General features: G+C 41.9%; 1 protein-coding gene across 2 annotated transcripts; it reads left to right on the top strand.

Annotated features, from left to right (window-relative positions):
- Window positions 1-10,120: 10,120 nt before the first annotated feature.
- Window positions 10,121-22,582, top strand: LOC311250478 (uncharacterized protein). 2 transcript variants are annotated; one of them, XM_084342178.1, is made up of 3 exons: window positions 10,121-10,378; window positions 11,685-12,056; window positions 20,468-22,582. In XM_084342178.1, exons 1-3 carry the CDS (start codon window positions 10,288-10,290, stop codon window positions 21,985-21,987), a joined length of 1,983 nt encoding a protein of 660 aa, XP_084198304.1. In that variant the 5' UTR covers window positions 10,121-10,287; the 3' UTR covers window positions 21,988-22,582. The 2 variants fall into 2 exon arrangements, with proteins under 2 accessions (XP_084198304.1, XP_084198305.1); XM_084342179.1 differs by lacking the exon at window positions 20,468-22,582 and adding an exon at window positions 16,470-18,123.
- The last annotated feature ends 1,093 nt before the right edge of the window (window positions 22,583-23,675 follow it).

Raw genomic sequence — 23,675 nt, 5'->3', positions numbered from 1 at the left:
TGTGTGCTGCTACTGAGCTCATTAATCGGGGCCTGGATGGAATACGATCAGCCACACGCCGTTTGACTAAAGTCTAAAATAATATTTCTGCACGTTTGTTTGTTTGTTTGTTTGTACGTTTGTACGTACGGTCTCTTTCAGTCAGGAGAGATCCTCCCCTTGTGGAATTGACAGAGAAGGTGCGTTCTGCGCTCGGCGACAAGGTGGCGCTTCTCAAGACCGTGACGACGACGCCGCTTTACAGGAACAAGATCGTGAACGTCAAGTGCGCCCTGGATGTACTGAAGACACACGGTCAGCTGCTTCCAGAGGAATATGCCGAGTTCGGGTTAAACGAATGCAATACCCTCGCTATGACTCGGATACTGCACAAACTGTGCAGCGACACTACCGTCCCTCGAGCCAACCGGGAGTTCATCTCGTTGGTGGTGGCCTCCTTTAACATGCACGCCTTTGACCTTCTAGGGATGTCTATGAAAGATGTGCTAGTGTTTGTCAAGTAAAAAAAAAAAAGAAATGAATAAAATCTCACTGTACTAATCTACATGTCATGATGTCGATGTGTGTTACAAATGAAATAAAACTATATTGTTGAACTGAAGAAACTTGACTGGTTGCATCATTTGGACAGTATAAAATCAGTCTCAGCAGACAGAGATATCTCAGTCTCAGCATTCTGTCTCTCATTCAGAGAGCTTAATTCTACTCTTGGACGTGTTTTCGTCTGTTATAATGGACAAGTTTGTCGAGACCAAGTTGAGAGAGTGGGGTTTTGAGCGTCATATCCCAAACTTTACATCTGAAGAGATTGACACACAAACGTTCCTGAGTCTGACAGAGGAAAGCAACAGACCCTTGCTGAACAAGTTGTGCGGAAAGATCGGACCCTCTGCATTGCTTAGAAAACGTATCCAACGCTTCAAAATGGAAAGCGACGGGCATGACAATGACATGAATACAGAAGACTGAGGAGGTAAGACTCAGAGTAACAACCTGTGTTTGTGATGTGTAATTGTTACCCTCGATCCTTGATCGTAAAACAAGTCATCTCCGTATTTTATTTGTTTTTTTATTTTTTATTTTTTTATTTTTTTACTACAGCTCCCAGCTCTAAGAAGCCTCTCGGGTCGCCCTAAGAAGCCTCTCGGGTCGCCCTAAGAAAGCCACTCGGGCCGTGCTGAGAAGCCACTCGTGTCTCAAGTATTGTGTAATGTGATGTGATGTGATGTGCTTTGCTGAACTGAATAAAAACAAAAAAACTCTACCACTTTTGGCCTCGTATTTTATTCTTCAGTGTTCTTCTTCTTCTTCTTCAAACACAGGGGAAACTTTGGTATCTGGAGAGGAATTGAACTGGGGAGGTTGGGTGCCTGGAGATCAGATGATGGGGGGGGGGGGGGGGGGAATTTGGGTGATGGCAAACTTTGGGTCTCACACTACAGCTCCCAGCTCTAAGAAGCCTCTCGGGTCGCCCTAAGAAGCCTCTCGTGTCTCAAGTATTATGTGATGTGATGTGATGTGATGTGATGTGCTTTGCTGAACTGAATAAAAGCAAAACTCTTTGGCCTCGTATTTTATTCTTCAGTGTTCTTCTTCTTCTTCTTCAAACACAGGGGAAACTTTGGCATCTGGAGATAATTTAACCGGGGAGGTCGGGTGCCTGGAGATCAGACGAAGGGGGGAGAATTTGGGTGATGGCAAAGTTTGAGTCTCACTGGAAAATGGTCAAAAAAATGTAGACGGGATAAAGGGGGGGGGGGGCTTTTTAAAATCCACATCCGAACCTGTCCAGGTCCACAAGGCCGTGTGCAGGTCCACAAGGCCGTGTGCAGGTCCACAAGGCCGTGTGCAGCCTGTGTGTATTGGCTGAGAACTTTTCTGTTGCGTTTTGGCTCACCCTCTTCCTTTCTCGGCCACCAGATGTCACTGTGTGTCATGTCATTCGGTTTACCGGGGACGTTGGGTGTCAAAAGGGTGACAAAAGGCAGAGGGGGGGTGGGGGTAATGGCCGCCTCTGCCAGACACACCACGTGGTAATTATTAAGGGGGGGTGGGTCACCCCGACCCGAAGGGGGGTGACAAAAGGCAGAGGGGGGGTGGGGGTAATGGCCGCCTCTGCCAGACACACCACGTGGTAATTATTAAGGGGGAGGGGGGTGGGTCACCCCGACCCGAAGGGGGGTGACAAAAGGCAGAGGGGGGGTGGGGGTAATGGCCGCCTCTGCCGGACACACCACGTGGTAATTATTAAGGGGGGGGGGGGGTGGGTCACCCTGACCCGAAGGGCAACCAACGGTCGTTGACAGTCGTTTGGGAGACGCGCGGTCATTATTACGGGTGGGTGGGGGGGGGGCAGTGTGACAGATGTGTTTTATTCATGCGCTACCACTCATCTACTGTCAACGGTCGTGCGTGACAAAAGGCAGAGGGGGTAATAGCGGCCTCTACCGGACACACGCGGTAATCATTAAGGGGGAGGGCCACCCTGACCCGAAGGGCAACGCAAGGGTTAAAGAAAAAAATGGCCTTTTTCATGAAAACGTCGGCCGATTTTTTCAATAGCTTCCAGGTCTTTGGACCGATTGACTCGAAATTTCTCCCAGACGTGGTCCTATACTGGCTGAACGAGACACAGCAGTCCCCATTGGATTCGGGTGAAATTTGTATTTTTGGCGAATATTTTAAAGAAAAAATGGCCTTTTTCATGAAAACGTCGGCCGATTTTTTCAATAGCTTCCAGGTCTTTGGACCGATTGACTCGAAATTTCTCCCAGACGTGGTCCTATACTGGCTGAACGAGACACAGCAGTCCCCATTGGATTCGGGTGAAATTTGTATTTTTGGCGAATATTTTAGTGAGAGGGACAATGTTTCATGAGGCTGGCTTAAGGCTGAGGCTAGGGTTAGGGTTAGGGTTAGGGTTATGGGGCTAGGGTTAGGGTTATGGGGCTAGGGTTAGGGTTACGGTCGTCTGTTGACCGATTGACTCGAAATTGCACACGCATGTTCTCCTCACTGGTGGAATGAGGCTCGCCGGTTTTGGTTGTATTCTGGTGGAATTTGTATTTTTGGTGAATATTTTAAAGAAAAAATGGCCTTTTTCATGAAAACGTCGGCCGATTTTTTCAATAGCTTCCAGGTCTTTGGACCGATTGACTCGAAATTTCTCCCAGACGTGGTCCTATACTGGCTGAACGAGACACAGCAGTCCCCATTGGATTCATGTGAAATTTGTATTTTTGGCGAATATTTTAGTGAGAGGGACAATGTTTCATGAGGCTGGCTTAAGGCTGAGGCTAGGGTTAGGGTTAGGGTTAGGGTTATGGGGCTAGGGTTAGGGTTACGGTCGTCTTTTGACCGATTGACTCGAAATTGCACACGCATGTTCTCCTCACTGGTGGAATGAGGCTCGCCGGTTTTGGTTGCATTTTGGTGGAATTTGTATTTTTGGTGAATATTTTAAAGAAAAAAATGGCCTTTTTCATGAAAACGTCGGCCGATTTTTTCAATAGCTTCCAGGTCTTTGGACCGATTGACTCGAAATTTCTCCCAGACGTGGTCCTATACTGGCTGAACGAGACACAGCAGTCCCCATTGGATTCGGGTGAAATTTGTATTTTTGGCGAATATTTTAAAGAAAAAATGGCCTTTTTCATGAAAACGTCGGCCGATTTTTTCAATAGCTTCCAGGTCTTTGGACCGATTGACTCGAAATTTCTCCCAGACGTGGTCCTATACTGGCTGAACGAGACACAGCAGTCCCCATTGGATTCGGGTGAAATTTGTATTTTTGGCGAATATTTTAAAGAAAAAATGGCCTTTTTCATGAAAACGTCGGCCGATTTTTTCAATAGCTTCCAGGTCTTTGGACCGATTGACTCGAAATTTCTCCCAGACGTGGTCCTATACTGGCTGAACGAGACACAGCAGTCCCCATTGGATTCGGGTGAAATTTGTATTTTTGGCGAATATTTTAGTGAGAGGGACAATGTTTCATGAGGCTGGCTTAAGGCTGAGGCTAGGGTTAGGGTTAGGGTTATGGGGCTAGGGTTAGGGTTATGGGGCTAGGGTTAGGGTTACGGTCGTCTTTTGACCGATTGACTCGAAATTGCACACACATGTTGTCCATGCTGGCGTAAGAAAGGCCAGCAGTTTTTATGGGATTCCGGTGGAATTTGTATTTTTGGTGAATATTTTAAAGAAAAGCCGCCTTTTTCATGAAAACGTCGGCCGTTTTTTTCAATAGCTTCCAGGTCTTTGGACCGATTGACTCGAAATTTCTCCCAGATGTGGTCCTAAACTGGCTGAACGAGACACAGCAGTCCCCGTTGGATTCCGGTGAAATTTGTGTTTTTGGTGAATATTTTAAAGAAAAGCCGCCTTTTTCATGAAAACGTCGGCCGTTTTTTTCAATAGCTTCCAGGTCTTTGGACCGATTGACTCGAAATTTCTCCCAGATGTGGTCCTAAACTGGCTGAACGAGACACAGCAGTCCCCGTTGGATTCCGGTGAAATTTGCATTTTTGGTGAATATTTTAGTGAGAGGGACAATGTTTCATGAGGCTGGCTTAAGGCTGGGGTTAGGGTTAGGGTTATGGGGCTAGGGTTAGGGTTATGGGGCTAGGGTTAGGGTTACGGTCGTCTTTTGACCGATTGACTCGAAATTGCACACACATGTTGTCCATGCTGGCGTAAGAAAGGCCAACAGTTTTTATGGGATTCCGGTGGAATTTGTATTTTTGGTGAATATTTTAAAGAAAAGCCACCTTTTTCATGAAAACGTCGGCCGTTTTTTTCAATAGCTTCCAGGTCTTTGGACCGATTGACTCGAAATTTCTCCCAGATGTGGTCCTAAACTGGCTGAACGAGACACAGCAGTCCCCGTTGGATTCCGGTGAAATTTGTATTTTTGGTGAATATTTGAAAGAAAAGCCGCCTTTTTCATGAAAACGTCGGCCGTTTTTTTTCAATAGCTTCCAGGTCTTTGGACCGATTGACTCGAAATTTCTCCCAGATGTGGTCCTAAACTGGCTGAACGAGACACAGCAGTCCCCGTTGGATTCCGGTGAAATTTGCATTTTTGGTGAATATTTTAGTGAGAGGGACAATGTTTCATGAGGCTGGCTTAAGGCTGGGGTTAGGGTTAGGGTTATGGGGCTAGGGTTAGGGTTATGGGGCTAGGGTTAGGGTTACGGTCGTCTTTTGACCGATTGACTCGAAATTGCACACACATGTTGTCCATGCTGGCGTAAGAAAGGCCAACAGTTTTTATGGGATTCCGGTGGAATTTGTATTTTTGGTGAATATTTTAAAGAAAAGCCACCTTTTTCATGAAAACGTCGGCCGTTTTTTTCAATAGCTTCCAGGTCTTTGGACCGATTGACTCGAAATTTCTCCCAGATGTGGTCCTAAACTGGCTGAACGAGACACAGCAGTCCCCGTTGGATTCCGGTGAAATTTGTATTTTTGGTGAATATTTGAAAGAAAAGCCGCCTTTTTCATGAAAACGTCGGCCGTTTTTTTTCAATAGCTTCCAGGTCTTTGGACCGATTGACTCGAAATTTCTCCCAGATGTGGTCCTAAACTGGCTGAACGAGACACAGCAGTCCCCGTTGGATTCCGGTGAAATTTGTATTTTTGGTGAATATTTGAAAGAAAAGCCGCCTTTTTCATGAAAACGTCGGCCGTTTTTTTTCAATAGCTTCCAGGTCTTTGGACCGATTGACTCGAAATTTCTCCCAGATGTGGTCCTAAACTGGCTGAACGAGACACAGCAGTCCCCGTTGGATTCCGGTGAAATTTGCATTTTTGGTGAATATTTTAGTGAGAGGGACAATGTTTCATGAGGCTGGCTTAAGGCTGGGGTTAGGGTTAGGGTTATGGGGCTAGGGTTAGGGTTATGGGGCTAGGGTTAGGGTTACGGTCGTCTTTTGACCGATTGACTCGAAATTGCACACACATGTTGTCCATGCTGGCGTAAGAAAGGCCAACAGTTTTTATGGGATTCCGGTGGAATTTGTATTTTTGGTGAATATTTTAAAGAAAAGCCACCTTTTTCATGAAAACGTCGGCCGTTTTTTTCAATAGCTTCCAGGTCTTTGGACCGATTGACTCGAAATTTCTCCCAGATGTGGTCCTAAACTGGCTGAACGAGACACAGCAGTCCCCGTTGGATTCCGGTGAAATTTGTATTTTTGGTGAATATTTGAAAGAAAAGCCGCCTTTTTCATGAAAACGTCGGCCGTTTTTTTTCAATAGCTTCCAGGTCTTTGGACCGATTGACTCGAAATTTCTCCCAGATGTGGTCCTAAACTGGCTGAACGAGACACAGCAGTCCCCGTTGGATTCCGGTGAAATTTGTATTTTTGGTGAATATTTGAAAGAAAAGCCGCCTTTTTCATGAAAACGTCGGCCGTTTTTTTTCAATAGCTTCCAGGTCTTTCGACCGATTGACTCGAAATTTCTCCCAGATGTGGTCCTAAACTGGCTGAACGAGACACAGCAGTCCCCGTTGGATTCCGGTGAAATTTGTATTTTTGGTGAATATTTTAGTGAGAGGGACAATGTTTCATGAGGCTGGCTTAACCCTCTAGGCGCCAAAGTCGCATTATTGCGACAGGCAGCATTGCTGAATAAAACAGCCCATATCTTTAAATCTACTGCCCTGTGCTGTTACTGCTTGCTACCACTAGATGGCCACTAGATTCAGCTTCAATCCTGACGTCATTTGTGGGTGTGTTTCTATGCAAAATACCTGAGAAAAAAAAGTTTGAAACCCGACACCGGCTGTCAGAGCGGCACCGGCTAAGCGGCAGAGTGGGAGAGGAGAGAGCCGCGGAGCGGTGGCAAAAGTGTGCTGGACAGATAGAGACACAGATAGCGATTTTTGTAATAAAAAACAAAATGCCCCAAAGACTTTACAGTGCGGATGAGGTGCTTGCACAGATCTTTGCTGATCGCGATTCAGAAAGGGACGATCTGCCCTCTGATGACGATCGCTCGTCAGAGACGAGTGACTCTGATCATGCTGCAGCTGCACACACTGTCACACAAGCAACACGCACTGATCACGGCGAGAGTGAGTGATTAGGAAATTGACTCCTATCAGATTCCTGTTCATTTACTCTGAGAATGAGAGGATGAAAAAAATCTATGAAAAAATGAAATGAAATGAAAAAAAATCTACTGTGTAAATATGCTCAGAATTCCGTTTTACTGAATTTTACCTGGTGATATACAAATTAGATTAGTAAATTTACTCCACTCAAACTTCTGTTCCTTTATTTTGAGGATGAGATGACAATATAAATATTTTTTTTCTGTGTAAATATGTTCAAAAATGAGTTTTACTGAAAGTTACATCCAGTCACCTGGTGACGTCACAATATGCAAATTAGATGAGTTAATTTACTCCCATCACAAACTTTAGGTCATTATGAATATTTTTCTCATTTACAGTATGGATTTATCTCTCACCACTTCCAAGCTACAGCCTTTTGAAATCTTAAAGTCCAAACGGAATATATTGCTAAATAAACTCTGGCGCCTAGAGGGTTAAGGCTGGGGTTAGGGTTAGGGTTAGGGTTATGGGGCTAGGGTTAGGGTTACGGTCGTCTTTTGACCGATTGACTCGAAATTGCACACACATGTTGTCCATGCTGGCGTAAGAAAGGCCAACAGTTTTTATGGGATTCCGGTGGAATTTGTATTTTTGGTGAATATTTGAAAGAAAAGCCACCTTTTTCATGAAAACGTCGGCCGTTTTTTTCAATAGCTTCCAGGTCTTTGGACCGATTGACTCGAAATTTCTCCCAGATGTGGTCCTAAACTGGCTGAACGAGACACAGCAGTCCCCGTTGGATTCCGGTGAAATTTGTATTTTTGGTGAATATTTTAAAGAAAAGCCGCCTTTTTCATGAAAACGTCGGCCGTTTTTTTTCAATAGCTTCCAGGTCTTTGGACCGATTGACTCGAAATTTCTCCCAGATGTGGTCCTAAACTGGCTGAACGAGACACAGCAGTCCCCGTTGGATTCCGGTGAAATTTGTATTTTTGGTGAATATTTTAGTGAGAGGGACAATGTTTCATGAGGCTGGCTTAAGGCTGGGGTTAGGGTTCGAGTTAGGGTTATGGGGCTAGGGTTAGGGTTATGGGGCTAGGGTTTCGGATTACGGTCCGTGTTTTGGCCGATTGACTCGAAATTGATCACAAATGTTGACCATACTGGCGAAAGAAAGAACAGCAGTTTTTTATGGGATTCTGGTGGAATTTGTATTTTTGGTGAATATTTTAAAGAAAAGTCGCCTTTTTCATGAAAATGTCGGCCGATTTTTTCAATAGCTTCCAGGTCTTTGGGCCGATTGACTAAAAATTTCTCCCAGACGTGGTCCTATAGTGGCTGAACGAGACACAGCAGTCCCCATTCGATTCTGGTGGAATTTGTATTTTTGGTGAATATTTTAGTGAGAGGGACATTGTTTCATGAGGCTGGCTTAAGGCTGAGGCTAGGGTTAGGGTTAGGGTTAGGGTTACGGATTTGGCTGGACCAATTGACTCGAAATCGATCACGCATGTCCTCCTCCCCCGGTGGAAATGAGGCTCGCCGGTTTGGTTGGATTCCGGTGGAATTTGTATTTTTTATGAATATTTTTAAAAAATGGCTTTCAGGTCTTTGGGCCGATTGACTCCAAATTTCTCCCAAACGTGGTCCTATAGTGGCTGAACGAGACGCAGCAGTCCCCTTTCGATTCGGGTGGAATTTGTATTTTTGGTGAATATTTTAGTGAGGCTGGTTTAAGGCTGGGGCTAGGGTTAGGGTTAGGGTTAGGGTTACGGATTTGGCTGGACCGATTGACTCGAAACCGATCACGCATGTCCTCCTCCCCGGTGGAAATGAAGCTCGCCGGTTTGGTTGGATTCCGGTGGAATTTGTATTTTTTATGAATATTTAAAAAAAATAGCTTTCAGGTCTTTGGACCGATCGACTCGAAATTTCTCCCAAACGTGGTCCTATAGTGGCTGAACGAGACACAGCAGTCCCCTTTCGATTCGGGTGGAATTTGTATTTTTGGTGAATATTTTAAAGAAAAGAGGGTTTCAGTTTGGGTTAGAAAAAAGTAAAAAAGAACCTTGTACTGGTTAGGCAGGGAAAGGAAGGGTTAGGATTAGGCGTTGGGGGGAGAGGGAAAAGGTTAAGGTTAGGGCTGGGGGGGGGGAGGTTATGGTTAGGAAAATGGTAAGGTGAGGCAGAAAAGAGAATTTAAAGTATGTAAAAGAAGTGTAAAGAATTGGATTGTTTTTCCTACCAGGTGGCGTGTGGACCCACGTGAGGGATGGTATCAACCATAGGAGCGACCTGTCTGTCTAAGTGGACATGCGCTGGTGGTAAATTAAAATAAATAAAAGGTAGGCCCTCATGAAAAAGCCCGAAGATATTCTATTCCCTGAAGTTAGAAAAAAAAACCTGGATTAAAAATCAATCACGTTAGTAGAATTATAAATAATAAATACATATTCTCATAAAAAAATAAAAATGTAAAGCATTCAAATTCATAAAACAAACAAACGGGAATAGAATAAAAACACACTTCATATAAAAAAAATAAAAAGTGTTTAAAAGGGAAAAGTGTTATCAGGCTGTTGCAGTGCCTTTAGAGACCTTGAAATTCAATAACATTTCAGTTATGGCTGAGGGGATCAGGCTCTTCTGCACCTCAGTGCTCTGTATCGCTGCCCTGAAGGCAGTGGCAGTGAAGTGGGTGTTGAGTGGATGTTTGATGTCCTGTCCTGTTGAAGTTGCATTGTGTGTAATGGCCATATTGTTGAGACCAATGATCCTGGCAGCTGTGATGCTTCTGGGTGCAAACCAGTTTGTCCTGGTTTTTAAGAGATAGCATGTTGAAGCAGGTGGAACGGTACAGTAGGATGGGCTGGATGATACTCTGGTACAACAGCAGGATGAGACAAGGAGACAGCTACTATGCCAGAGCTAGTAGATGTGAGCGCTGAGGAGATATGTGGGCTGTATTTGGTTCATTTTAAGATCCGCTTGCTTGTTTCTCTCGCGAGATCGGGCGACACCGTGCCACTGTGAACGCAACTCTCACGAGACGACGCGAGACCCAAGATGGCGGCCCCCTATCAGACTGCTAACTAAACAAACTTCTCTCCTCAGACGTTGAACCTTTCCGTTTAGTTTATATTTTTCTCAATGCGCTGTTTCTTCCTTTTCTCCACTAAACGAGCTGGACCATCTGGAATAATACATGTCGTCACAGAATCTGCATCATGAACAAGGACTATGCAGTCGGCGCGAAAACGGGCACAGCCAGCCCCGCTCCGAGCAACAAAAGGAGGCCTGGTCCACTCTCCAGCTCAGGTACACCACCGTCCACATCTCCTACATACCTGCAAACTCGTCGCGGTTTTAGTTTCAACCAGGGCCTTCAGTTAAATCGTGCAAACCCGAAGAGTTTGGTCGCTATGGCGGGACGACAAAGCTCGACAATATGTTTCACTTCTCATAATAGCATTAAAGCTCTTTAACGTTTTGCAAGACTGGATAGGAAGGTGAAAGGTAAATATACGATTACAGACCCTGCACATTAATTACTCCTTTAGATGTAATACAAACCTGGGAATCTGTTAGTTAATGTATTTATATAATTAGTGTAACTTTTGATTGTTATGGATGGGGGAGGAGAGGGAAAAGGAAACATGAAGACTAAAACGAAAGTCTGTTCAGATTAGACAGGTGTGTCTGATCTGTAGTGTTTCTGTACTGTAGCTTTCTTTGCCAGTGTGCCTGTAAGTCTTTGTTGGCATTTACATTTGTAAGTACGTGTATTCAAGTACTGTACTTAAGTTTAAATTGGAGTTACTTGTACCTTACTTGAGTATTTCCATTTTGTGAGATTTATAGGCTACTTTCTACTTCACTACATCTCAGAGGCAAATGTTGTAATTTTACTCTATTACATTTTTCTGACAATTTAGTTACTATTCAGATTATTGTTGTCCCTCTCCCTCAAGTCCAGTGGAAACCATGTATCTCCAGATGTGTTGATGTTGAATGTTTGTGATAAACTGAAGGATGAATTGATCCTGTGTTGAGAAAATTATCTTCCTTCTTAAGCTAAATAAACTCTTTTAAACCCCTCTTGGATCAGCTGGAAAATGCATCGTCACAAAGCTAAAAACAGGCCATTTGTCTGACTTTTTAAAAGATGATTAGAGATTATATGATGCATTGCTGTAGATTAAACTTCCGTCAACAGTATGTAGGGAAGATAAAATGAGCAGTAATATTAGTCCACAAACGTCGATATTAACTACAACAACACAATAGTGGAAGGCGACAAAGACGTTTGCTCTGAATCACTTAACCATAGCTGTATGAACTTTATGAAACTGAAAGTTAAATTTTTGAGATTTGTAACTCTTTCAGATCATTGAAAAACTATGTTGTCCTGCTGTTGTCATTAGATCAGACTACTTCTCTAAGTCATTCTAGTGTGCCATTTAAAACAGTGTTGTTGACTGAATTTGGAAGGAAAATGTTGTAGTTACACATGTTCTTGTTCTGCTGTTCTCAAGATTTCACATTATTGATTAGTTCTTAATAATTTTCTATTTTGAATAATTTCCTAGAAAATGGCTTCCAACATTTTTTGTGTGTTTTTTAGTGTTCCCTGCAGGTGTTCAGCAGCTGTTGGTGATTAAAGAAGAGCTTTCCCCTGAGTGGAGCCCCAGTCTGGACCAGGAGGACCCAAAGCCTCTACACATAAAAGAGGAACAGGAGGAACTCTGGACCAGTCAGGAGGGAGAGCAGCTTCATGGGGTTGAGGAGGCTGATATCACCTGGTTCCCATTCACTGCTGTCACTGTCAAGACTGAAGATGATGAAGAGAAACCACAGCCTTCACAGCTTCATCTAAGTCAAACTGAGGAAAACAGAGAGGTAGAGCCTCCAGCCAGCAGCACAGCAACACGGATAAAAACAGAAACCGATGGAGAGGACTGTGGAGGATGTGAACCTGCCAGGAACCGAGATCCAGGTAGTAATCCACAATCAAATACTGATGAAAAGGCTTCAGACTGTTCTGAGACTGACGTCAGCTCTGGTGATTGGCAAGAACCTTTGTCAGATTCTGGATCTGAAACTGAAGACAGTGACATTGATTGGAAAAGGACTAGGGCATCTGAGTCAGGTGTAGATGCAATGAAACATGAGGAGGTCTCTGCGAGTGATGTGGGATGTCACGCTGGAAAAAAATCATGTAGCTGCTTTGATTGTGGTAAAGGATTTCACAACGAGGGGTCTCTTCAGAGGCACATGATGTGTCATTTAGGACAAAGAGCCTCTGGCTTTTTGGTTAGCAAGAAATGTATTAGAGTAAAGGGAAGGGTAGATTCTCAGAGAAGTGTCAACACAGGACAGAAACCATTTGGTTGCGATGTTTGTGGAGAAAGATTTACAGAAAAGGAAAGTCTAAAGACACACATGACAGTCCACACAGGAGAAAAAACTTTTGGTTGTGATGTTTGTGGTAAAAGATTTAAGCGGCAGGCACATATTGAGACACACATGAGAGTCCACACCGGAGAGAAACCATTTGGCTGTGGTGATTGTGGGACGAGATTTAATCTTAAGCAAAATCTTAAGCGTCATATGCGAGTCCACACTGGAGAAAAACCATTTGGTTGTGATGTTTGTGGTAATAGATTTAAGCTCCATGCACATCTTAGCAGACATATGAGAGTCCACACAGGTGAAAAACCATTTGGTTGTGATGTTTGTGGTAATAGATTTAAGCAGCAGGCACATCTTAACAGACACATAAGAGTCCACACAGGAGAGAAACCATTTGGTTGTGATTTTTGTGGTAAAAGATTTATCGAACAGGGAAATCTGAAGAAACACATGAAAGTCCATTCTGGATAGATACTTTTGAGTTGGTGGGATTGTTCTGAAACATTTCATTGTTTTTGTGTCATGCCTCCGCGCTGGTGATAGCTGTGGCCTCCACATTTTTGAGATAGCTCTAAATTAAGGAGGTTTGATAGAGTATTAATTTAATAATGTTTAAATGCACTCGTTTGGGAGAGAGGGAAAGAGAGAGAGGGAAAGAGAGAGAGAGGCAGCTCTCATGTGGACAAAGGAGGGAGCTAACAAGTTATACTGAACTTTCTATGCCCAGTGTAACTCTACAGATCTGTTTTTTCAGTTAACTGTCTGCACAGCAGATTATATTCTCTACAGACAAACAGAGTGACAGCTGACTCATGAACAGGTTGAGGGCTAAATGTGTAGACGGGTCCATCTAATAAACATCTGGAGTATAAACTGACTGTATCCTCACTTTGCTGCATATTTATTAGAGACAGCTCGAAACCGCTTTTTCATGTTCGATACTGATACCTATAAGATATATATAACAGTGAGCATCTGTCGATACTGATATCAATCTGAGACAGCCTTTCCCGCTCTCTTAAACAATAAAAGCTATAGATAATACATCTGTATGGAAGCACTTTGCCTAACCTAGCCATTTAAAAACATGCTTAAAATGTAGAACAAATGGTCTACTTCTATAAAGGAAGAAATATGTAGACAACACCCATTAATCAGGTCTGCTTCTTTTTATTTTGACTTCCTTACAAACAGAGCTTTTAGCATTTTTCCCCACAGTACTATCGTAGAATCACCGCTAACAAAGTGGCTCTGCTAATTCAGTTACAAAAACGTTTCATTTACTATTGTTTCTGCACAATAAAAGCCCCCCATTATTTAGTAATTTAAAAGCTTTTATTAGCAGTGTGACAGGAAACGTTGTGTTTGCACCAGTAGTAACTAAATAGCAGAGGTGGGAATTGTGGAGTCATCAAGTCATCTCCATGCCATGTATTTGTTCTGCTCAGTCACTGAACCAGGTGCATTCACTTATTAGCTCACCTTCCTGGCTGAAAAGCTGTGCTGATTGGACTCAGCTGGTTTAGTGCATGAACAGAACAAATACATGGCATGGAGATGACTTGATGACTCCACAATTCCCACCTCTGCTAAATAGTAAACATGACTTCTGAAACAGCTGAGAGCAAACACGATGGAACCGTAAAACACAACCATGGCCAGTGCGGCTCAGCTCAACTCGCCGCAGTAAACCAGGTGATGGAAAAGTAAATCGGCGGGGCTCAGTTTGACTCCTTGCCACTCAGTTTGACTCATCACACATGCTAGTGGAAAAACAGCATTGGTTGTTGCGGTGCACTTGTCTTCCTGGCACTCATCGCTTGTAAAAAAAAAAAAAAATCAACATACTCCTTCCAATGGTGTTTCTGCAAGTGTTTTACCAAGATCCTTGGGGACATATCTGAAGTTATAAAATTGAGTACTTCCATTGTATTTTGTTTTTGTCTCTTTTGCGTTCATTTTAAAATATGTAAGAAAAACAATTGCACTTGATTTGAATGTGTGTCTTTCCCACAAAATGGTCTATTAAGACTGTCATTTCCATCCAAGTTGTAGGATTTCTAAAAGTATATGGTCAGCAACAGCTTGACATTATATATTATTCTCAAAGACTCCATCAATTAAAGGTCTCCAGGGTGATCTCCAGTGGGGAGTCCCAAGATGGAATAGACCATTAGAACTTGTAATGAGACTCAAGCGGCCATTCATTGTAATAAAAGTTGCTCACTGATTGCATATTTTTATTGTCATTTCTGATTGTGTGGTCTCAGTTATAAAATCTGATTCGTCTAGTGCTGGTTTGAGCCAGATGGACAGGCTTGTCACCCCATTTCCATCCAGCACGCTAAACTGCACATGCCACATATTCAGATTGATTCAGTGGCTATGTGTGGCAAGTAAACTAAATTTGCAAGTTACCAACAGCATTAAAAACCATACAGACTATCCATCTGTCTTCTCGCATTTATCTCGGGTTGGGTCGTGGTGGCAAAAGGCTAAACAAGGTATTCCTGATGTACCTCTCCCCAAAAAAGGCTTTTTAGCTCCTCCTGAGGGATCCCTGTCCAGATGAGAGATATATCCCTCAAGCAAGTCCCTGGTCTACCCTGGGGTCTCTTCCTATTTGGTTGTGCCTTGAAAACCTCCAAAGGGAGGCACCCAGGAGTTATTCTAACCAGATGCCAGATCCACCTCAGCTGGCTTCTTTCGCACAAAGGAGCAGGGGCTTTATTCCAAGCTCCCGCCAGATGTCTGAGCTCCTCACCCTATCTCCAAGGCTGAGCCCAGCCACCTAATCGAGGAAACTCATTTCGACTGCTGGTATTCACAATCTCATTCTTTTTGTTACTACCCAAAGCTCATGACCATAGGTAAGGGTTGGAACATAGATCGACTGGCAAATCAAAACCTTGTGTTCCAGCACAACATCCACATTACTGCTGACTCCTTACCAAGCCACCAAAGTTTATTCCAGAGTTCAGTAAAGGAGGCTCCAACCGATTGTCGAACCTCGGATTCAGGGAGAACAATGCAGATTCCATCCTAGTTGTGGAACAGTGGACCAGCTTGTGGGCATGCTGGAGGAGTCGTGGGTGTTTGCCCATCCAGTCTTCATGTGATTTGTGGACTTGGAGAAGGCCTACGACCGTGTAGTACTTGGGGGGCGGTACTGTGGGAGTATGGGGTACTGTGGCCATTGGTGCGAGTCATTAGTCCCTATATCATCAAAATAAAAGCTATGTTCAAATATTCAGCACAAAGTCCAACTCAGGCAGGGTTGTCCCTTGTTCCCAATCCTGTTTGGGATATTCATGGACAGAATCTCTGGGCACAACCATTGTGAGGAGTGTATGGTTTGGGAACCTCCGAATTGCATTTGTGTGAAGCAGTTAGGACAGGGTCAGTACCTCTATTTTTGAGGTCATGGTTGGCTGCCAGAAAATGGCGGATTGCCCCCACTGGCTGAGGGGTGAGCTCCTGCCTCCAGCAAAGGAGTTCAAGTATCTTGGGTTCTTGTTCATGAGTGACAGGAAGATGGAGTGAGAAATGGACAATAGGGCCTAATAAATATATTTGTCATTGCTTGCCATTGTTTAAACCAAATGGAAAAGGTACTGCCCTTTCTCTGCCAACATGTAAGACAACAAATATTATTCACTACACCAGCTACACTTCTTGCTGTATGATTATCAGCCAACAGGGACTAAACCTCCTACTTGCTGTTTCAAGTAGGATGTTGAGCCACCCACTCTAAATTTAAGACTGCACCCCAAATAAACTCTGCAGCCGTTTTACCCTGCAGCCTTGAAGCTTAACACCAGGTGTACTGCTGGTGGCCTTAGTTGGATAACACCTATACCGTGATGATACAAGGATGTGAAGGTTGAAAGAAAAGTTTAAAGGTTGACACTTAGAAAAACATTAGTTTTTATTAATTTCCTATGTTTTTAAATAATCTCCCAGAAAATGGCTGCCTACATTTCTATGTGTGTTTCAGTGTTGCCTGCAGATGTCCTGCAGCTGTTGGTGGTTAAAGAAGAGGTTCCCCCTGACTGGAACACCAGCCTGGACAAGGCTGACCCAGAGCTCCTACACATAATAGAGGAAGAACTCTGGACCAGTCAGGAGGGAGAGGAGCTTAATGGGCTAGAGGAGGATGATATCACTAGGATCACCTTCACTACTGTCACTTTGAAGTGTGAAGATGATGATGAGAAACCTCAGTCTCCACAGCTACATCGAAATCAAACTGAGGAAAACAGAGAGACAGAGCCTCCAGCTAGCGGCACAGCAACAGAAATTAAAACAAAAACTGATGGAGAGGACTATGGAGGACCTGAGCCTGCCAGGAACCGTGGTCTGGATAGTTATCCACAACCAAACACTGATGAGAAGGCTTCAGACTGTTCTGAAATTGAAGTCAGTTGTGATGATTGGCAAGAACCTTTGTCAGATTCTGGACCTGTACGTGATGGGAGATGTAGCACAGGAAAAAAATCCTCGAGCTGCTTTGAATGTGGTAAAGGATTAAAAGACAAATGGTCCCTTAAGAGAAATATTATGTGTAATTTAGGAAAAAGGTCCTCCAGCTGTTTAGTTAAAAAGGAATGTAGAGTGAAGCCAACGGTAGATTCACAGCTGAGAATCACTACAGGAGAAAAAACATTTTGTTGTAAGATTTGTCATAAAATATTTACTGAGCAGGGAAATCTGAAGACACACATGAGAGTCCACACAGGAGAAAAACCATTTGGTTGTGATGTTTGTAGCAAGAGATTTACACAACAGGAAAGTCTGAAGAAACACATGAGAACCCACACAGGAGAGAAACCATTTGGCTGTGACGATTGTGGAAGAAGATTTGCGGAACAGGGAAACCTGAAGAGACACATGAGAGTTCACACAGGAGAAAAACCATTTGGCTGTGATGTTTGTAGTAAAAGATTTACACAACAAGAAAGTTTAAAGAAACACATGAGAACACACACAGGAGAGAAACCATTTGGCTGCAATGTTTGTGGTAATACATTTAAGCAGCAGGCAAATCTCAGTAAACACATGAGAGTCCACACAGGAGAAAAACCATTTGGTTGTGATGTTTGTGGTAAAACATTTACAGAACGGGGAAAACTAAAGAGACATATTAAAGTCCACACAGGAGAGAAACCATTTGGATGTGAAAAGAGTTACCCTGAAGAAACATCTTAAGAGTCTTTTTGGTGTTTTATGATTGTGGTAAAAACTTACATACAACAGGGAAAACTGAACAAACACATCAAAATCCACTCTGCATAGGAACTTTTCAGTTCCAAAGTTTATTATTAAAAATGATTACTGATTTAGAGTGTTTGTCAGAACTACAGCAGTTTACACTGTAATTGTTTCTTTGCATTTTGTTTTACTCTTGTGTGCATTGTGTAATATGTGACTTTGACTAGAAAAAATATTTTTCTTCCAAGTTGTAGACTGTTTTAAAGTGCTTAGTGAAAGGCAGCTGGACTTCTTATTCATAAATATTCCACTCATAAAAGGTCTCCTCAGTTTTCTTAACCTGTGTAAATCCCATGAATTAGCCATATAAGCACAGCATGAGAATTTGTTACCGGACATAGGATGGCATCTTTTCTAATAAATGTCACTTACTAAATACACATTTTCATTGTCTTCCCTCATTGTGTGGTCCTTAATGCATATGCATTAGTGTTTGTGCTTCAAAAGTGGAATGCTATAGCGTTAATTTGAGCCAGGTGGACTTGCTTTTTACTATTACAATTGGGTACACTAAAAGGCACAGGCCACACATACAGATTCACTCAACAGCTCTGTCTGGCAAGTAAAAAAGATAGGATAGTTACCAACAGAATTAGAAATAATACAGACCAATTACCACACATTTGTCATGGTTTGTTTGGTTGAATCCAAATAGAAACTCACTGCACAATCTCTGTCAACACTTATATAATGAAGCAAACAAAGTTTCCTGCTGCAGTTCCACTACCTGCTGTTTGATTATCAACTGACAGGGACTCACCCTAATATCTGCTGCCTCATATGCCACCTGCAACTACCAATTTTGCCCTGCAGATCTGAAGCTGTACTGCTGGTGACCCCAGTTGGATAACACCTGTACCTTGATGAAAGAATAGAGTTAAAAGGAAAGGAAATGGTTGTAATGATAAACCATTTTAATATCTGCTCATGAAAATTAATGCGTTAAAATGGGATACAGCCAGATAGACAAGGAGACTTAAAGATAAATAATATATTGTATTGTAATATACATAATACAATATGGTGCATAACGTGAATAAAGGTTAAGTGATTGAAACACCGTTTACTGTGAATCATGAACAAATAGAGAAACAAAGCATTTCCCGCAATGGTCTGGTGGGCACTGACCTGTACATGTCTTTTTTTAAAGTTTTTTTTTATTATTTAGCCATCAATATTTAATAGTGAGGAATTAATTACTTTCTCTGTTGGCTTAACCAGCAGTGGCTAATCGTGACTGATGACCTGAATAGCATAGCCAGCAATGGCCACAAGGCAGCGATTCCTTGCTTTCAATGTATTGGCGTTAGTCAGCAATGGCAAATACAAAGTTAGGTCCGACGACCAAACTGAAAATACCATAAGTGATACGTGAAGTCCTCTCCTCCATTCTTTCACACTGTCTCTAGTAAAACTCAGTTTGGCCACATGATCTCTACTTCCAGGGTTTCTTCTCCATCTTCACTATGTCTGAGAACTCATTGAGCCACCTTGAGCCAGATGTGAAAATTTCTGTGTAGTGAGGTTGTGGGCTACATTATAATCTTAACTAGGGATGCAAGATATATATCCGACAGATAAATTATTGGTCCGATGATGGAAAATTTCCGATCGGTTATTGGCAGGTAAAGAAATTACAGCCAATAAATCTAGCCAATAATACAAAGCTTAATTGCACTAATCTTACCAAAGCTCTATTTTCCAAAGTTTTTTTTTGTTGCTCTTTTTGCCATAAAAAGCATGATCCATTTGAACTAAAAATAAGTGGAAAAAAAAAATCTCTGTCACGTTTTCTATTTCTATAAGTACAAAAATAAGTGATTCCGAGTTGTAAAGCCTGAAGGGAGAGACCATCTTTTCCCTCACAAATGAAAAGTTAGTAACTGTGGAACCTTAGTGGTGACAACAGGCCTGTGCACCAGAGCATGTGGTAAGTAAGAGATCTTTGCTGTAGCTGAAGTTGATTCCTGTCTATGCTTTACCAGCAGAAAACAAGTATCTAAATTAAAAATAATAAAAGATACCGAGATCATAGAAGATACAAGGTTCATTATTCAATTAAAAAAGAAACATACAAGTGGAATCATTTAAAATAATTGATTTAAATTCACCAAATGGTATTTGAATTTAATTTCTTGGGTGCATCATAATTAGCTACTCTTAGTCCACTGACCAAACATCTCATACGTTTTCATGAAAAATGGGGAGGTCCCAGGAATTAGCCATGGATGGAGCATGGGAAGTCGATACCAGACTCAAAATGGCCGACTTCATTAAAAAATATATATATATATTTTGGGTGCACATTTTAATTGTCATTCCTTATTCCATGGTCATTAACACATATGATTGATCCTTTGTAGATTCATGTGTTTCACAAAGGGGTGAATCTCGCCCATCCTTGAATGACTGAGCCTTTCAAGGATGCCCCTTTCATAACCAATCACGATAATTTTATGTGTCATCACTTCACATTTGAGGAATGTTTCAAGCAGGTGTGAATATATTTAGAAAATTCATTGAAGTTTGAGGTTAAAAGTCATGTAAAAACATGTAGAGACTATCTCACTACTTACTACTTGTCATGGATGGAGTGCACCATCCTGTATTTAAACATTATTGAATTAATTATGAATGAATTGTTATTAGTTATTATTATTAATTATTCATTTCCTACTTGGAATTCCCAAGAAAATTATCATCAAATGTTTTTATGTGTTTCAGTGATCCATGCAGATTTCCATCAGCTGTTGGTGATTAACAAAGTGGTTTCCCCTGAGTGGAGGCCCGGTCTGGACCAGGAGGACCCAGACACTGTGCACATAAAAGAGGAACTCTGGAACAGTCAGGAGGGAGAGCAGCTTCATGGACAGGAAGATGCCTATATGACTAGGTTCCCATTCTTTGATGTCACTGTAAAGACTGAAGATGATGAAAAGAAAGCTCAGTCCTCACAGCTTCATCTAAGTCAAGTTGAGGAAAAGAGAGACGCAGAGCCTCCAGCCAGCAGCTCAACAACACAGATTAAAACAGAAACTGATAGAGAGGACTGCGGAGGATCTGAACCTGCCAGGAACAGAGCTCAAGATAGCCATTCACAACCAAATACTGATGAAAAGGCTTCAGATTGTTCTGGGACTGGAGTAGGTTATGATGACTGGCAAGAGCCTTTGTCTAATTCTGGACCTGAAACTGAAGACAGTGACAATGGTGGGGAGGAGACTAAGGCACCTAAGTCAGATGTGAATGCTCTGAGACATAAAGACGCCCCTGTCAGTGATGTGGGGTGTGACACTGGAAAAAAACCCTACAGCTGCTTTGAGTGTGGTGATGGATTCCATTACAAGGGGTCTCTTCAGAGACATATGATGTGTCATTTGGGCAACAGGTCCTCCAGCAGTTTGGCTAATAAGAAATGTTGTAGAATTAAGAAAAAAGTAGATTCAGAGATCAGAGTCCACACAGGAAAAACACCATTTGCTTGTGTCCTTTGTAGGAAAAAATTTACACATCAGCAAAGTCTGAAGAGACACATTAGAGTCCACACAGGAGAAAAACCATTTGGGTGTGATGTTTGTGTTAAAACATTTAAACATCAAGAAAGTCTGAAGAGACACATGAGAGTCCACACGGGAGAGAAACCATTCGGTTGTGATGTTTGTAGGAAAACATTTGATAATCAGCAAAGTCTGAAGAGACACATGAGAGTCCACACAGGAGAGAAACCATTTGGTTGTGATGTTTGTGGTAAAAGCTTCAAAGAACAAGGAAAATTAAAAAGACACATGAGAGTCCACACAGGTGAAAAACCATTTGGTTGTGATGTTTGCAGTAAAAGATTTACACACCAGGAAAGTCTGAAGAAACACATGAGAATCCACACAGGAGAGAAACCATTTAATTGTGATGTTTGTGGGAAAAGATTTACACATCAGGAAAGTCTGAAGAAACACATGAGAATCCATACAGGAGAGAAACCATTTGGTTGTGATGTTTGTAATAAAACATTTACACTACAGGATAGCCTGAAGAAACACATCAGAGTCCACACAGGAGAGAAACCATTTGGTTGCAATGTTTGTGGTAAAAGATTTACAGAACAGGGAAATCTGAACAAACACACAAGAATCCACTTGGAAGAGAAACCATTTGGTTGTAGCGTTTGTAGTAAAAGATTTACAGAACAGGGACGTCTGAAAAAACATGTCAAAGTCCACACAGGCGAGAAAAAAAATGTTTTGTGATCTTTTTGGCAAAAGCTTTACACAACAGGGTGGACTGAAGACACACGTGAGAATTCAGGTTTTAAAGTTTTCAGTTGCCTTGAATTGTTGTGAAATATTATATGGTCTTCTATTGTTTCATTTTATTTTTAATAAGTCTTTCTCATCTGTTTCTCGAATGCTAACTTAGTTTTTTCATTTGCCAAAAAATGGTCTCAAAAGGTTTTTCCTCATCCAAGTTTCTAAGGCAAGGCAAGGCAAGGCAAGTTTATTATATAGCACAATTCTGACACAAGGCAACTCAAAGTGCTTTACAGGCGCATACATATTACATTAAAAGCATTTAAAATACATTAAAACAAAACATTAAAACAAGTTAAGAAATCTTTCCTACGCCAGCTTCCTGTTTTTTGCTGGACTAAGACTACTAAATCATAGGAATCTGGACTTAATTTTTCATTCTGTATTCTAGACGCCACTCATATATGGCCTGTTCAGTTTTCATGACTTGTGGTGAGTCCCATGAGTTAGCAATTAATGGACTATTAGAACTTGTTACCAGACTGAAAATACCTGCCATTCGTAAGAATAAAATTTCCTTGCTGGATGCATCTTTTCATTGTCCTTCCTCATTGTGTGGTCCTTGTGTGTGGCATTTGCCAGAACACATGCTGTCTGAAACGTTCGCGTGGCAAGATTTACCTTTATTTTTATTTTTGATCATCAATGGTGTGCACCATCACTATAATTATACATGTTCTAGTTCTGTATCCTAACATTTCCTAAGGGAATTCTACTTTTCAATAGGGTCAAACGGTTTTACTAATTTCCCATTTTTTCCCCCTTAAGTTCAAGAAAATGGACGCCGAATTTTATTCTGTGTATTTCAGTGTTCCATGCAGCCATTGGTGAATAAAAAAGAGGCTAAATACTGATAAAAAGGCAATCAAGGAAATATGACTGCTTCTATTTTTGAGAGACAGCAATGGCTAATGGTCAACAGGGACCTACGTAGCTCAGCCAACGATGTGTGGAATGCTGGATATCTTTGAACAAGAACACTGAAACCTGTTCAAGCTATAAAGTGGGTGTGAAACATCTGGGCAGCTTGAACCAAACAGACTGGCTTTTTTTTACAATTGTGGTGATCAACATATGGCAATACGGGACAAGGCTCCAAAAAGGTTGTTAATGGTCCTGGACGAGCCATGCGTGACCCCACCCAAACCCCCTCTCACAGCAGGAGACAGATACTCAGCTGTGACCAGTGGGAAACCCACAGTGAATTCTACACAGAGAAATGAAAGATTTTTAAAAAATGGATTAAAATGGAAATATTAAATCTTGCTGCTGAGCATAGAGATCTGGAAAACTGAATTTCTATATTTTAAGTTTGTGTCTGAAAACAGGCCTTATCAGGAATTTTGGGATGCCCCTTTGGACATGTGAATCTCTTCCCTGGAGAATTCATCAACTTTCACTCTTCCCAAACAAAGAACTCCCTTTTTTTGGGAAACTAAAAATGCTACTAATGCTTGTACTTTTCTTATTGTTTGATATGCACTTTTGGTATTCTATATTATGTTAGAAGTAGTTATCATTCAATAACTAAATGCTGCAAGATAAACAAATGTTAAAAGTATGCAGTAATATTTCAGATACCAACAGAGAAAGACACATGTTGTTTGGTATCGTTTTACTCATCTGAG

Source organism: Pagrus pagrus, assembly GCF_965226575.1.
Source record: "Pagrus pagrus genome assembly, chromosome: 21".
Taxonomy (NCBI): Eukaryota; Metazoa; Chordata; class Actinopteri; order Spariformes; family Sparidae; genus Pagrus; species Pagrus pagrus.
The sequence above is the reverse complement of the archived record's forward strand: the minus strand, read 5'-3'. Positions and strand labels throughout refer to the sequence as shown.

What these genes read in the sequence shown, in the direction of transcription:
- LOC311250478 (XM_084342178.1), top strand. Translation starts at nt 10,288, where the DNA reads ATGAACAAGGACTATGCAGTCGGCGCGAAAACGGGCACAGCCAGCCCC. An exon ending in TGGTCCACTCTCCAGCTCAG is followed by an intron (nt 10,379 to 11,684) that starts GTACACCACCGT and finishes TGTGTTTTTTAG; the next exon opens with TGTTCCCTGCAGGTGTTCAG. An exon ending in TGCCAGGAACCGAGATCCAG is followed by an intron (nt 12,057 to 20,467) that starts GTAGTAATCCAC and finishes TATGTGTTTCAG; the next exon opens with TGATCCATGCAGATTTCCAT.